A 14,468-nucleotide genomic window follows, 5' to 3' on the forward strand; every position below is an offset into this window, starting at 1 on the left:
GACTTGTGAATGACTGACTTCCTTTTTGCTGGAAAGTTAGTAATCGGCCGATTCACGCAATAAACTGCAATTGTGTAGTTTCTTAAATTTGCTAATTCTTATTTGATGATATTATGAACCATGTAACTTCACAGATTCTTCCTGGGTAATTTAGTTACTCGAGAATTTGCATGTTACAGTATATTTCTTCCCTTTCCTTTATGTGCACCTTCAATTTTTTGTTTCGTTTTGCAAAATTATACCTCAATTATTCGATATTCTCTTATAACTATCACTATTTATTTATTTATTTATTTATTTATCTGTTAAAAGTTAAAACACATCTAGATAAAATATTGATGGTATCTTTACCTATCTAAAGTAGAGCAACTTTCATATATAGCAAACATAAAAATCATATTTGTATGCTATAGCTATAATTTGCATAATTGCGCTCAATAGCAAACATAAATATGTATATATCGCTATACATATACAAAAGAAAGCAGTTGTATAATCTGCTTTGGTATACATATACAAAAGATCAATTGTATAATCTGTGTTTGTATAAAGCGAGAAAGAGAGAAGGACAAAAGAAAATTGGGCAGGGGAAGATCGTACGTATTTGTATAATTGTAAGTGTATATGACGAAAATATATGCATTTGTATTTGTATATACAATTTTCTCTCGTTTTATACAAACAAACGTATTTTATACATTTACGTTTTTGTATAAAGTGAGAGAGGAGAGTGAGCGAGCGAGCGAGATTTGGGAGAGTGGCGAGCGAGATTTGAAAGAGGGGAGAGAGGGGAACGAAAATATATGTATATATACAATTTTCTCTCGCTTTATACAAACACAAATGCATTTTATACATTTGCGTTTGTATAAAAACGAGAGAGGTGAGGGAAAGAATGAGAGTGGCGAGCGAGATTCACTAAGAGAGAGGCAAAATAGCAACAATTTGTTATAGGATATAATTAAGTCAAACTATGATTATATCATTTAATTTGAATTAATAGTTTGCTATTATATACAATTTTCCCCGTAAAGTATCACTATAGGTTTTTCCATATCCACCCAAAAGTGCCTGCAATCTAACATAGGTATTGCTAGTACAACGCCATCCTATCACTTTATGAGTCTTTTAAAAAAAAATATCGTGTTGTGTCGAAATCTTCAGGATAAGTAGTGAATAAAATGACGTGCAAGTTAGTGCTATGTCATATTTTTCCTAAATAAAATAATTCAGTGTCAGTTTTTTTCTCGGAGAGAATTAACGTATCAACTTATTTTAATAATTTTGCGTGGACTAGATGTTTTCTTCTTTTTCCCATTTCCAATAAAGTAGTACTTGAAATTTCTTGGTGAAACCTAGCAGGTTCTATGAAATTTCTCCAAATAAAGATTTGTTTATACATACACATCTAATTGACTCAGAAAGACTCAAAAGCCCATGGTTGAATCACCATAAAAGCGACAAATTTAATTTGTACTCTCCCATCTCAATTTATGTGGTACTCCCTCTATTTCTATTTAGTTATCATAATTTTAGATTTCACGTCCTTAAGAAATTAGGTAAGTTTATTATTGTATCCTTATTTATTGTTATTTTAAAGTCAAATTCTCAATCACTGAACATGAATTAATTAATTTTAATTAATTAATTTGACCAATGAAAATAAATTATTTACTTAGTTTTTCTATATTGGTCAAATGTATATTTTCAAGGCTAATAACTTTCAAGTGTAAAATAGGAAGAATAATGTCATTTATGCATTGACTTTGTGAAATGATAAATATTAAAGAACATTTATTTTTAGTAAGGATGACATATAAATAAGGATGGAGGAAGTATATATTTTCTGTTATCCAAAAAGAAAAAAGAAAAAAAATTATAAATAATTTAATTTATTTTCAGTTACTATTAATAAGATGATTTATAATTATCCGAAAGTCTAAGACATGTTTTTAAGCATAAGATTCAAATATTTTATTTAAAAAAAAAAGCTTAATGTGCATTAAAATAGTGTCACAAAATTAAGATGAAATAAATACTCCTTCCGTCCAACAATAGTTGTCTACTATATTATTTTGAGATATTCAATAATACTTGTCCATTTTATGAAATCAATGGATAATTTAACACTTCGTTCCTAATTTACTCTTATCATTAATTATAGTCAGTTCCCTATTACATTTTTCAAGATATTATATTTTTTACTCTCTGTCCCTAATTACTTGTTCACTTTTGAATTGACACACCTATTAAGAAATCAATAATTGACATAGTGAGTTTACCATTTTACTCCTATTAATTATGAAGTGGATGAATTAAAAACTTAATATTTTCAAGAAGTTCTACCTTTTTTCAAAGTAATTAATTGAGGGTATAATAGGTACAATAAATTGTCATTTCTTAATTTGTCAAAATGGACAAGTAATTAGGGATAACTAAAAAATAAAATATGGACAAATAATTAGGGACATAAAAAATATATTCGATGGGTGATATAGTAAAACCATTGAATCTTCTATTTATAATTTCTTAAAAAACATACAAAATCAATAATCAACCACTATTGTCGGAAGAAGTATTACTCTAAATCTCTAATCTCTAATAAATGACAAACGGCATTGACTTCAACAAACACAAAATAATAATGATAGAATGACTCATCCCAAGGACTTCTACTTAACTCGTCGAGTGATTATGTTTTGATTATTGGAGATGTGGGGCCTGATTTGGTTTGGCTGGACATAATGATGGGTTGGTACGATAGGAATTGTATTTAAGTTTGGCTTAATACATAGCTAGTTATTTGGAAAAGTTATATAAATACACAATTGAAGATATTATAATCTCTAAAAAAATTTTATAATTTTAATTTTTTTTATAAAATCTCCTTTTTGATATATCCTTATCCCCTCTCCGATACATTTCTATCTCTCTCTTGGATACATCCATATCCCCTAGGATACATCCATATCCCTTTGGATACATCCCTATCCTTATCGGATACATCCATATCCCTTTGGATACATCCCTATCCTTGTCGGATACATCCTCCCATTAAGTAATGTATCATTTGCAATGTATTGGACATCTAAGAGATGTATTCGAAAACAATGAATAATTAGCGATCTTTCTAATTTAGAAAACTTTCGGGATAGAATGTAATTAATCCCCAAATGTATGAGATTATATTTTACCAAGTTTTGATTATTTTTTTTATGACCACATATATTACCATTGAAAAATAAATTACATTTGAAGAAGCAGGGCTAGGCCATACCTTCTTACACAGTCAAACCATACACATGAATACACAAAAGACTAAAAAAAGCACTAGCATAACCAAATAGGTTTAAGGGGATCATAGCTCAAAGTATTTGCTTTACGCTTTTTTAATCTAAAGGAAGGGCATTCTCACCTATCTATGTTAAGAATCCCTTTCACTATTCAAGGGATGGTGTTGAAGTGAGAGTAGACTTGTACTTAAGTAAGTGAGTGACTTAGAGAAGCTAATTTGTCAGCAACGTTATTAGCTTCCCTGAAGCAAGTGTTGAATAGATATATCATGTATGCCTATAAGATTCTTTATTTCTTTGACCGCATCTTCAATTCACTAGAGGATTGTCCAGACATCGATGACGCAATTCTGCAGCAATAAAGAGTCTACCTTAGCAATGGTAGAACTGAAACCATTAACTATGCACCATTTTAAACTAAAAGGAGGGAGACGACTTCATCTTTGTTGTTGGTTCCATGGCCTAGGGGCAAGTTGAAAGTCATGATGGCTCTTCCTTTATAATCCCTAAGTACACCTCCCCCACCATAAGCTCCATTAATGCAGGATTTATCAGTGTCTAATTTAAAAATAGGAGGAGAGGGTTTGATCCACTTGATCACTCCAACGACCTTTCATATTTTTATCAAAAATCAAACAAACATCTTCCCAACTTTCACTTGGGATGTTTTTTAATCTAGCTTTGATAAGTTGACAAATGTTGGACCTGTTGATACATGACTTTTCTGAATCATACTTGGAGTAACATCTCGATCTCCATAGCTCCTATATCACTATGAGTGGCATAATTTTGAGGATATATGCAACTACATAATTTTTGGCCTTGAAATTCTAGCATTCGATTAATAAGCTTCTAAGAGTTCTGTTTCTATAGCTGATGCCTAACCATCCTACAAATCTTTGCCGTATTGTTTGTGCATATTCTCCACTATAAAACAGGTGTTCAACATTCTCCCTGGTTGGTGGTGTCATACTTGCAATCGTACAACAACTATAATTAGTATTGTATGAGATTTCTATAAATTATACTTAAATTTATTAGAATATTTCATTTAGATTCAAACTAAGTAATATTTTAATTGAATTCCTATGATTCAATTAGATACTTTCCGTTTAAAATTTTTAAAAAATCTTTTCACATGTTTTCTTCTGCCTAATAGGTAGTCAAGTTAATTACTTAAAATAATTATCTCTTTTATAAACACACATCAACCTATGGTAACACATGATGTTTTTGTGGCTTATTGACACAAATGCATATATTTAAAGGAGATAACATATTTTATATGGTTAGCTGAATCACCTAATTGATAATAAAAACACGTGCAAAAAAATTAATAATTGAACGAAAAGTATCTAATTGGAACATTTTATTAGGTGTTGAGATGTTCAATTAGAACATGTCTAGTTTGAATATCTAAATAGAATATCGTGACAAGTTTAAAAGATTGACTATATAACTAGTAAGCCTTTAGATTTTAATACCTTACAATTTTTGTTGTTGGGAGATGTGGAGCGAAACGATGTGTTACTATACAGTATGTCGTCAAAAACACATTCTTACAAACAAAGTAGGTCATTCGAGCTCAATTGTAGTATAACATGCTCATTGAAAATCAATAAAGATTGGGATGGAATGAAGATCTCTTCCACCTTAATCAAAAGTTTAAGATTAAACTCTTGATACCAAAATGAATTATATTAAAAAATGAATTTTTGAAATAAATTTGAATTAGTCGAGACCTCAATAAAAACATTGAATAAAGTATGGAAAGAAAAACAAATATGCCCACTGGAATTGTTACGGTACAAATATGTCCGACCAAAGGACCTCTCAACGTCTTTGTTTTTTTAAGTAATAAATAACCGCGTTGATGTTTTCCATTTTTTTTATATACACAGAGAATCAGTTGGGCAGCTCTTATCTTGTGAGTGAACATCACCCTTCCACTATCTCTCTCTCTTTCATATGTGTCACTGTCTTTCTCTGCTTTGTAGTAACACTTTTCAACACTCACCACAGAAACTAATTACTACTGTAAAGACATCCTTTGTCTTCTATTGGTCCGGAGTTTCAAGAATTTCATTTCTCGGTATCATGATAAGTCACTTTCCTCTTTACTCTGCCTAAAATCCGGTGAAGTTTTCATCTTCTTGAAACACCCTTTTCAAGAAAGTGCTTTGTTCTTTGTCCTGTTTGATGAACTGTTCAAGAAAGTAAGAAAAATATAGTTTCGGAATAAAGTTAGTGATTTTTTTTTTTTTTTTTTTTGTTTTGATCATGAAAAAGGTTGTCTTTTTATGATATTCAAGAAATTAGTTAAGGGTTTTGAGAATTTCTTGAAGTTTGATTTATGATCAAGGAGGGAAAGGGGGATTTTGTTGTTTGGGGTTCTTGAGTTTGGTCTTTCTTCTCTTGCTCTGCCAATTTCTTGGAAATTTGGGTTTGTCTTGATATTTGAGAGAAAGGAGAATTATGGAGTTGCTGTGGTTTATCAAGAACCAGCAGTGAAGTGTAGGTAAGGTAGTTTTGTATGTTTACTGGTTTTCCTTTTCTTCTGAAATTTGATTTTTCACTTGTTTCTTGAATGCCAAAATATGTAATCAATTAGGTGCCTTTGTTCTCATTCTCAGTTTTTTCAGTAATGGTTAAGGGGTTTCTATGTTATGGATGGGGTCACTATCTTTTTGTTGTGTAGGGTTGGTTGCTGCTCAGCATAGTCTTTTCAATATCTTTTTTGACAGGCAAAGTTAGAGGAAGCTGCAATTGAACTTTGAGGGATCAAAGAAAAATGGCTTACCAGAGGAAGGGATCTGATCTGCAGCCGCAGCGGCGTATTCTGCGGACGCAGACTGCTGGTAATTTAGGGGAGTCAATGATGGACAGTGAAGTAGTGCCATCATCTCTAAGTGAAATTGCGCCCATTCTTCGTGTTGCCAACGAGGTCGAGAACAGCAACCCCAGGGTAGCTTATCTATGTAAGTGATACCTGTCAACTTTTGGTGCTGAAGAACATGAACTTAGATTTTTGCTCATATTTACTTATCATGTATATTTGTCAAAATTTTTGTTCCTAAAATATGTTAGAATTTGGCATGTAGTTTGAAATGTATGTATGGCCAAGCAGACTACAGAAACTTGAGTCAATGGGAGGTTGTTTTTACAAATTTATGCTGTCTTTTCACTCTGCTCCTTTTGTGAGCAACTGTGAGAAATGTGGTAGAGGTGACAAGTAGGTTGAACAACTTATTTTAATATATTAAGATAAAGTTGTCCTCATGGGCTTAAAAAGGAAGTCAGGAATAACCTTTTGCCTATAATATAATATAATTGAAGCTAACTATCATAATAAATACTGGATTAATCCATTTCCTGGCCGCATGATAAACTGAATGGTCAAGCTAATAGTTAGTTATCTTCTTTGTTTAATTAACATAACTCTGCTGCTCAGTAATTAGCATCTTTAGGATGCCTTTACCCTCCAATGCAACCAAAGTTCCTCTTTCCTTTGCTTTTAGTAGTGGTGGAGGATATGATACCCTGCAGATTGTGCAACTATCTGATGCAGTTTGTCTCCTGCAATCAAATCAGGTCGATTCTATGCCTTTGAAAAAGCTCACCGGTTAGATCCAACATCAAGTGGACGTGGAGTTCGCCAGTTCAAAACTTCCCTTCTTCAACGGTTAGAAAAGGTAAACTGTTTTATACCACCACTATTGATATGCTTGCCATGGTATATGTTTAATATGGTGATGTTTCAACTTAATATTTTTTGTGTGCCGGTATTAGTCGATCATATTGGTGTGATTTAGATTTCTGTGCAGCTTTATTCTTATACTATATGGAGGGAAAAAGTGGAGAGATAGCAGTCTCCATATGCAAAGTCAGTAGCACATAAGCATATTAGTAGAACCATATGTGAACACAAAATGGAGCAATCTTTCTTGGCTTTTCCAGATGATCAAGAAAACCTTATTCCATGTGTGGTATTTAATGTAGTCACGTTCAATAGGTACAACACCTTTAACGTAAGTTATAGTTGAAGGAATAGGTAGATTAAAAGAAGATTGAGAATTGGTGATAGTGAGGAAGAAGAGATATTGAAAGCCATGAGAAGCTGTAAGTGTTTAGCCTAAGGTTACTCGCAACAAATATTTAATCTAGAAACTGTCTCCATAGTTGATTTAATTGGGTGATCATTGGACATCTGCTCATGCTATCATCCAAACTTCAGTCTTAGACATGAACAATTGGGTTGTCCACTAAAATCTTTGATCCAGTATTTTTGGTGTTTATTTGGCTTTCTGTTCGTTAGATCCTACAAGTATATGCAACTTAGTACCCTGTTAGTACCCTATTTTCTCTGTGCTTCCATCACTTTTAGGGGTTCTAAAATATCAATGTCATTGAGGAACTTTGTTTATTTTCACATTTTGCAGGAAAATGAAACGACCCTAGCTGGAAGGACAAAAAGTGATGCTCGTGAAATGCAGAGTTTCTACCAGCATTACTATAGGAAGTATATTCAGGCTTTGCAGAATGCTGCTGATAAAGCTGATCGGTATATTCAAGGCATACTGAGGCTGCCTACTTTACTCTGCTGTTAGATTTTCTTCATGCTGATTCTGTTTGGCCGTTTCTCTTTGTGCTTTCTTTTAGTGCACGACTTACAAAAGCATACCAAACAGCTGCTGTTCTTTTTGAGGTCTTGAAAGCTGTTAACCTGACAGAAGCTGTGGAAGTGTCTGACGAGGTAGACTAGCATTTGCAAATATATTTTTCCAATCTATTCAAGTTGCTATAGGTATATAGGGCTCCCAATAACCTCTTTGCCAATAAGAGATATTGTTGTTAGAAGTGGATGTGTTGTGTATATGCCTCAGCTCCTTGTCTATCATCCTGGCTTATCCTCTATTTTATATGCAAATCACATGTAGATTTTGGAAGCTCATACAAAGGTTGCCGAGAAGACTGAGATACTAGTTCCGTATAATATACTTCCACTTGATCCTGATAGTTCAAATCAAGCAATTATGAGATATCCCGAGGTTGGGTTCTAGTCCCTTTTCGTGTTTTCTAGACTTTACTTTGATGATGCTTCTGTCATATGCTTTTTCTTACATTTTTCATAGATTCAAGCTACTGTCACTGCTCTTCGCAATACAAGAGGTCTTCCATGGCCAAAAAACCATAAGAAGAAAGTTGATGAAGATATTCTGGACTGGCTTCAAGCTATGTTTGGTTTTCAGGTGCAGTTTTCTACGATATTCTGGGAACACACATCAGATGAGTTATGTAAACATTATGAGTTACTGTGTTTCACAATGTTATTTTGTAATTGAAATTGACAAGCAGAAAGATAATGTGGCGAATCAGCGGGAGCATCTGATTCTGTTGTTGGCAAATGTTCACATCCGACAATTTCCAAAGCTTGATCAACAACCAAAGGTTATTATTTGTCATCTATTTTATATGAATTAGCACTTTTAATCTCTTTGTTTTTGTTTCTGACTTTGACATCCACATCACTCTCACTAGCTGGATGACCTGGCACTTACTGATGTTATGAAGAAACTTTTCAAAAACTACAAAAAATGGTGCAAGTATCTTGGTCGCAAGAGCAGTCTTTGGTGAGCTAATCTCCTTTTTTATCAATCAGTTGATATTGAGTTGTTTACTAGTACTGGCAGCTTTGTTAATTGATAGCCATGCAGTGGCAAGCTAAGTTGCTCGGACTCTTCATTTTTGGTGCCGTGCCCATGTTGACGTGGCGTGGCTGTCGTATCCATACCGGATTTGGTTAACCGATTTTGGGTTCTTTGACCAAAATCGATAGAGAAATTTGGGACAAATACCTATGATTTCCATAATTTTTAAAAAAAAGCTACGGTGGAACTATAGAAAATGGATAACCTTGTATAGAGAAATTTCTAATTCAGTCCTTCACCTTTTATCTACTTATGGTATTCTCATCAATATTTTCTCTTCGGAATACCTTGTATGTTTTCCACATAATGTCTCATAATTTGACATATAACTCTTTTAGATATTTGAATTATATTTAGCCGAATCCCTGCACGGCCGCACCTGTATCCGTACCCTCAAATCTTAAAATTTAGATTATGAATGATCCGACATCTATATCTACACCCGTATTGGACACCCGCGCCCAAGTCCAAGTAACTTAGGTTGCAAGTATTATCGTCTACTGGCATGCTGTTATGGACAGTGGTCAAGTTGGGATCTTAAGTAGGTTGGGCAGTTCTAATTGCAATCAATTAACACCAATTATTAATGGAAAGTGAAAACATGAAAAGGTAATAAAAAGTCAAGTGGAGATGGTCAACTCTTGGAGACAAGGCCAACTTTGGTGTTTAATTGATGGGAAAGAGAAGAAAGTAAGACCAATTTTGTTTTTATAAAGACTATCGTCATACCAGATTTATTGGGAGCTCACTTAGTAGTATACCTCAATGCATACTTTTCTTCTGATGAAAATCTGAATTTCTTCTATCGTTCCACTCTCAATTGAGACTGGTATGACAAATATCCTTCAAACTATAGCCCTGCCTGTGACTTCTAAATTTTGTCCAGTCTATTAGTTTCACTAATTTTACCTATTTTTGCTTGCAGGCTGCCAACTATCCAGCAAGAAGTGCAACAGCGGAAATTGCTATACATGGGTCTTTATCTTCTTATATGGGGAGAAGCTGCAAATTTAAGATTCATGCCTGAGTGCCTATGCTATATTTATCATCATGTATGGAGTAATTGTTGGTATCTTTAAGTGTTTGCCTGTACCTGGTTGTGTCAGTTTCTGTTATTTTGTTTTTAGGTTCTAGAACTTGATTTATCTGTTACATCGTGTTATTACTTCTCCGAGACATTGAATCATAATTTCTTTTGGATCATCTGTCACAAGTATCTAATTAATCATCATCTCTTACTCAATAGAATATCCAAGGTTGCTAAGTGTATAATAAAAAGAGATCGTGTTACTCATTAATTTTGAAAAGTAGCCATTTTGAGAACTGACACTCTATCATTGAACTTGGCATTTGAATGTTCAAAAATTCAAAATTGTGAGTTCTGTCAGTTAACTTATTTTAGAGAAGTGTTTATTAGTTGAAAGTTAGTAGCGATTCTTACAAAATATGTATTTACCCTTATATTGATATTGTATACATATCATTATATACGTAAAAGAGGAGCATCAGACTTGGAATCAGTCGTCATATCTTTATCTTTCATGTCAAAAGACTTCTCCATGAGTGCAGTTTCCGTACTTTCTTAGAAGATGTCAAGCTGTTATTTATGAAACTGACTTCATATATCTTATGTTGTTTAGTTTCAGACTTGTTTACCCTATCTGCTGCTTTTATATTTTAGGTTTTCCAGTACATTTACTAGTTGCAAATCTTGATTCAGATGGCATTTGAACTTTACGGTATGCTGGCCGGAAGTGTTAGTCCCATGACAGGCGAAACTATAAAACCTGCTTATGGTGGTTCAGATGAGGCTTTCTTGAGGAAAGTAGTGACTCCCATCTATAACACTATAGCGAAGGTATTTCTCCTGCACTGCAACCCAAAGCAACAAGATTTCTTCTTTTGAGAGCACACCTTTATTTTATTTTACTTTTCTGCCTGAACAAACAGGAAGCTAAAAGGAGCAAAGAAAAGTCAAAACATTCTCAGTGGAGAAACTATGATGATTTAAATGAGTATTTCTGGTATATTCTTTTACTTTATCTGAATCTCCATTCTCTTTTGTAATGTACACTGATGATTTGCATGGCATTGCAGGTCAGTCAATTGCTTCAGGCTGGGCTGGCCAATGCGTGCTGATGCTGATTTCTTCCATCTTCCTCCTGAAGAACAACTGGCTGATGTAAGTAATATCACCTATTATTTTTCCTTCAGTGTGCTTTCCATTTTCCTTGCAAGAGCTCCTACTATGTGATGATTTTCACACAAACAAAATATCTTCCTATTTTAGATACTTTTAACTGTTGTAACTGTTAAAAGTGTTTTCTTAGTGAAATTGTTTTATGCCAAAGAGAGAAACTACCTCATCAACAAAAGGTTGGTATGCATGTTCTGTTTCAACCTTGTCTACCTCCACTTAATTGTCTATAGGCTCAGTTCTCTTCTCCCATCAGTGCAGGCTCAATCATCAGCTAGATAATTATCACCCGGTGTCTCCATCCCTCATATAACACTCTCCACCATTATCATATATTCATGACATGTCCTACCTGTTGATTTTCTATCACATTAGATTTTCCTTAATGTTTCCATAACGATGAGGACAAAGTCAACAAACTGTGTATCTAAAGTTAAGCATAATTTTGACAAATATGCTCAGACGTTATAATCACTGTAGGTAAAGTTCCTAACATGAAATTGCTAAAGAGAAAATGCATAAATTGATCTAGTCAACATGAATATAGGGAGATAATGGATATTGTCTTTGATATTTTCAAACCTAAAGAAGGGGGCACATTAGAACATCCGGAAATTCAGGGAATGTGTGATATTAACCCCTTCATATATGCCTTTGAAAAATGTTATGGTTCTGGTCTGCTATGAATATCTTTAGAGGTTATATAGCACAGGCCAGTTGTTGTCAAGTAAAGCGCCTGGAGTTCCAGTGTCCTTGAAAACAATGACCTCAAGTCAGACCTCATATGTAATAGTAACCCCTTCAAAGATCGTCTTTTTGATCTAGTGCCAATTGAATTTTCTTTTTCCTCCATTGCATATCTATTAGGACCAAAGACCGACTGACAATGGGTAAATAACTGATATAAAACTTTACTGGGGAGGTGTCGAGAAGATGATAGCTTCGATGATGGCGTCGCACCTGACAATAGGCTGTAAAGATAAATCATCGCCTAGAACATAAAAGACAAAGAAGTAAACTAATTTCACCAGAGGTACAGATGACCAGACTAGATTTTATTTGTCTGTGGTTTTATTCTTGGTGACTAATAGTAAAGAGAAAGAAGTGCTTAAAAAGGGATAATACTAGGTACAAATTATTATATCTTCTCCATTCATGATAAGCTGTAAAGGTATTACTTGTATTCATGAAGTATAAACCAATGTCATCATGTGTGAAGATAGCTAGATAATAAGGAGTTGGCTATTCATTCAGATACTACATTCAGGAAGGTCTTTCTTGAAAGCTGGTTATGATGATAGAGGAAAACTCTTCAACAACATTAAGTATATATTGGGGGGTAGATTCAGTGCTTAAGTAGAAATTTTGTGTAATTTTAGGCATAAGATTAAGGTATCAAACCGTCATAGTGTTGCATGCGGTCCAGTAAACTAGATGAACCCATAGAGCATCGATGAGCTATCAAACATAAAATTAACTAAATTATTTTTCTCTTAGAGGTGGTACATGAGCTTTTCTCTAACATATAATAGCTTGGTCATCTACGAGGAAGTATGCATGACCATTTACACCTGTGTTTGGCAAAAGATATGCTGCTTGTTCTTTATGTGGGAGAACATCTGAACAGTGGTATATATTATTGATTTGGTCATGGTAATGGAGTTTGGCATGATTTCTGTTTTGAGATGATGGAATTTCACTACTTTCTGTTTGCTATTTTTCCCAGTGTTTTACTGTTGAGATTTCATGTAATATCTTTAATCATGTCTTTTGTAATATTGAGTGTTGTTGAAGAGTTCCACATTGGCCTTTTATGAGATGGTGGTTTCTTTATATGGCTCTGGCAATCCTCACCTCTTGAGCTAGCTTTTGGGGTTGAGTTAGGTCCAAGATCCATTTCTTTATATGGTATTAGAGCATAACCCATCCCAATTCTCGTTTCTCAATATTGTGCCCCCATATTAAAAATTGCCCAAGCTCCATATGTCCACACCTGGCCTGAGGTGTGTGTGTGTTGAAGAGTCCCACATTGGGCTCTTATGGGATGGGTGTTCTTTTTATTTGGCTGGGGCAATCCTCACCTCTTGAACAAACTTTTGGGGTTGAGTTAGGGCCAAGGTCCATTTCTTTACCAGTGCTATTTGAAACAACTGATCTGTTACAATCAAGTGTTGCACATTTAATGTAAATATTGATCATATTCAGGCAAATGAAGCAATTAAAAGGAACCATTGGATGGGGAAAATCAATTTTGTCGAGACACGCTCGTTTTGGCACATCTTTAGGAGTTTTGATAGGATGTGGGGCTTTTTTATTTTATGCTTACAGGTTAGTCTCCCTTTTTCCTTTGTTTTAATATCTTTTCTTTTATTTTCTCATTATTTGTTTGGCATGTAGAGTGTCTTCTGATGCTGGTTTACCTTGTTTACTGAAGGCAATGATCATTATTGCATGGAATGGATCTGGCAATCTTGGTTCTATTTTTGAAGGAGACGTGTTCAAGAGAGTGATGAGCATTTTCATAACAGCCGCCATACTGAAGCTTGCTCAAGGTGAGGATTTATTTTTGCCTAAGACTGGCTAGATTATAATTTAATATTCTTTTTGCTGTTGTTAGTTTCCTCATTTTTTACAATGTGGCTTTTGACAATGTGAAAGTAAATCACTTGGAAGGCATTCAATGGAAGTTGTATGATCCTATCAATATGAAATGTCATATCTCATGATGTGGGGAAGTACTCAACTAGTTTCTGTTTTTCAACTGTCTTGATGAATATTGTTAAATGAAAAGTTTCTCTAGATCAGTTACATTGAGAAGGCCCTCACTGTTTTGTAATGAAAAAAATGCTCCAACTTGTTTAAACCAATTGTATAACATTGTTAAATGAAAAGTTTCTCAAGATCAGTTACTTTGAGATGGCCCTCACTGTTTTGTGATAAAAAAAAACTTGTTTAAACCAATTGTATAACATTGTTAAATGAACAGTTTATCAAGATCTGTTACATTAAGAAAGCCACCACTGTTTTGTGTTAAGAAAATGCTCCAATTTGTATAAATCAATTGCATAACGGCAGGACTCTTTTATTCGTAGCATTCTCCCGTGTTTGAGACCAATGGTTAACACTTGAGATGACTGATCAAAGAGCTTATGAGAAGATTGAAACCTTAAATGAACATGCAATAAGAGAGGCTTGATGTCATCAAAGGCAGAACTGAAATTTTGAGTTTATGGGTTGTGAATTCTAGAAAATGCAGTTTATTGGGTTCTT

The 14,468-nt window shown here is 34.0% G+C and overlaps 1 protein-coding gene across 1 annotated transcript in view; it reads left to right on the forward strand.

Annotated features, from left to right (window-relative positions):
* Positions 1-5,600: 5,600 nt before the first annotated feature.
* LOC125833708 (callose synthase 2) overlaps positions 5,601-14,468 on the forward strand; it is a 32,036-nt gene continuing 23,168 nt past the window's right edge. Inside the window, exons 1-15 of the mRNA XM_049512887.1 lie at positions 5,601-5,811; positions 6,038-6,271; positions 6,885-6,985; positions 7,733-7,854; positions 7,953-8,046; positions 8,231-8,341; positions 8,426-8,542; positions 8,649-8,741; positions 8,832-8,923; positions 9,927-10,053; positions 10,722-10,859; positions 10,952-11,025; positions 11,099-11,183; positions 13,404-13,526; positions 13,633-13,750. Of these exons, the coding sequence (XP_049368844.1) occupies positions 6,085-6,271; positions 6,885-6,985; positions 7,733-7,854; positions 7,953-8,046; positions 8,231-8,341; positions 8,426-8,542; positions 8,649-8,741; positions 8,832-8,923; positions 9,927-10,053; positions 10,722-10,859; positions 10,952-11,025; positions 11,099-11,183; positions 13,404-13,526; positions 13,633-13,750 (1,582 nt within the window). The 5' untranslated portion in view covers positions 5,601-5,811; positions 6,038-6,084. The remainder of the gene's footprint in view (positions 5,812-6,037; positions 6,272-6,884; positions 6,986-7,732; positions 7,855-7,952; positions 8,047-8,230; positions 8,342-8,425; positions 8,543-8,648; positions 8,742-8,831; positions 8,924-9,926; positions 10,054-10,721; positions 10,860-10,951; positions 11,026-11,098; positions 11,184-13,403; positions 13,527-13,632; positions 13,751-14,468) is intronic.

The sequence above is a fragment of the Solanum verrucosum genome, unplaced genomic scaffold (assembly GCF_900185275.1).
Source record: "Solanum verrucosum unplaced genomic scaffold, falcon-dt-bn FXZP01000307.1, whole genome shotgun sequence".
Taxonomy (NCBI): Eukaryota; Viridiplantae; Streptophyta; class Magnoliopsida; order Solanales; family Solanaceae; genus Solanum; species Solanum verrucosum.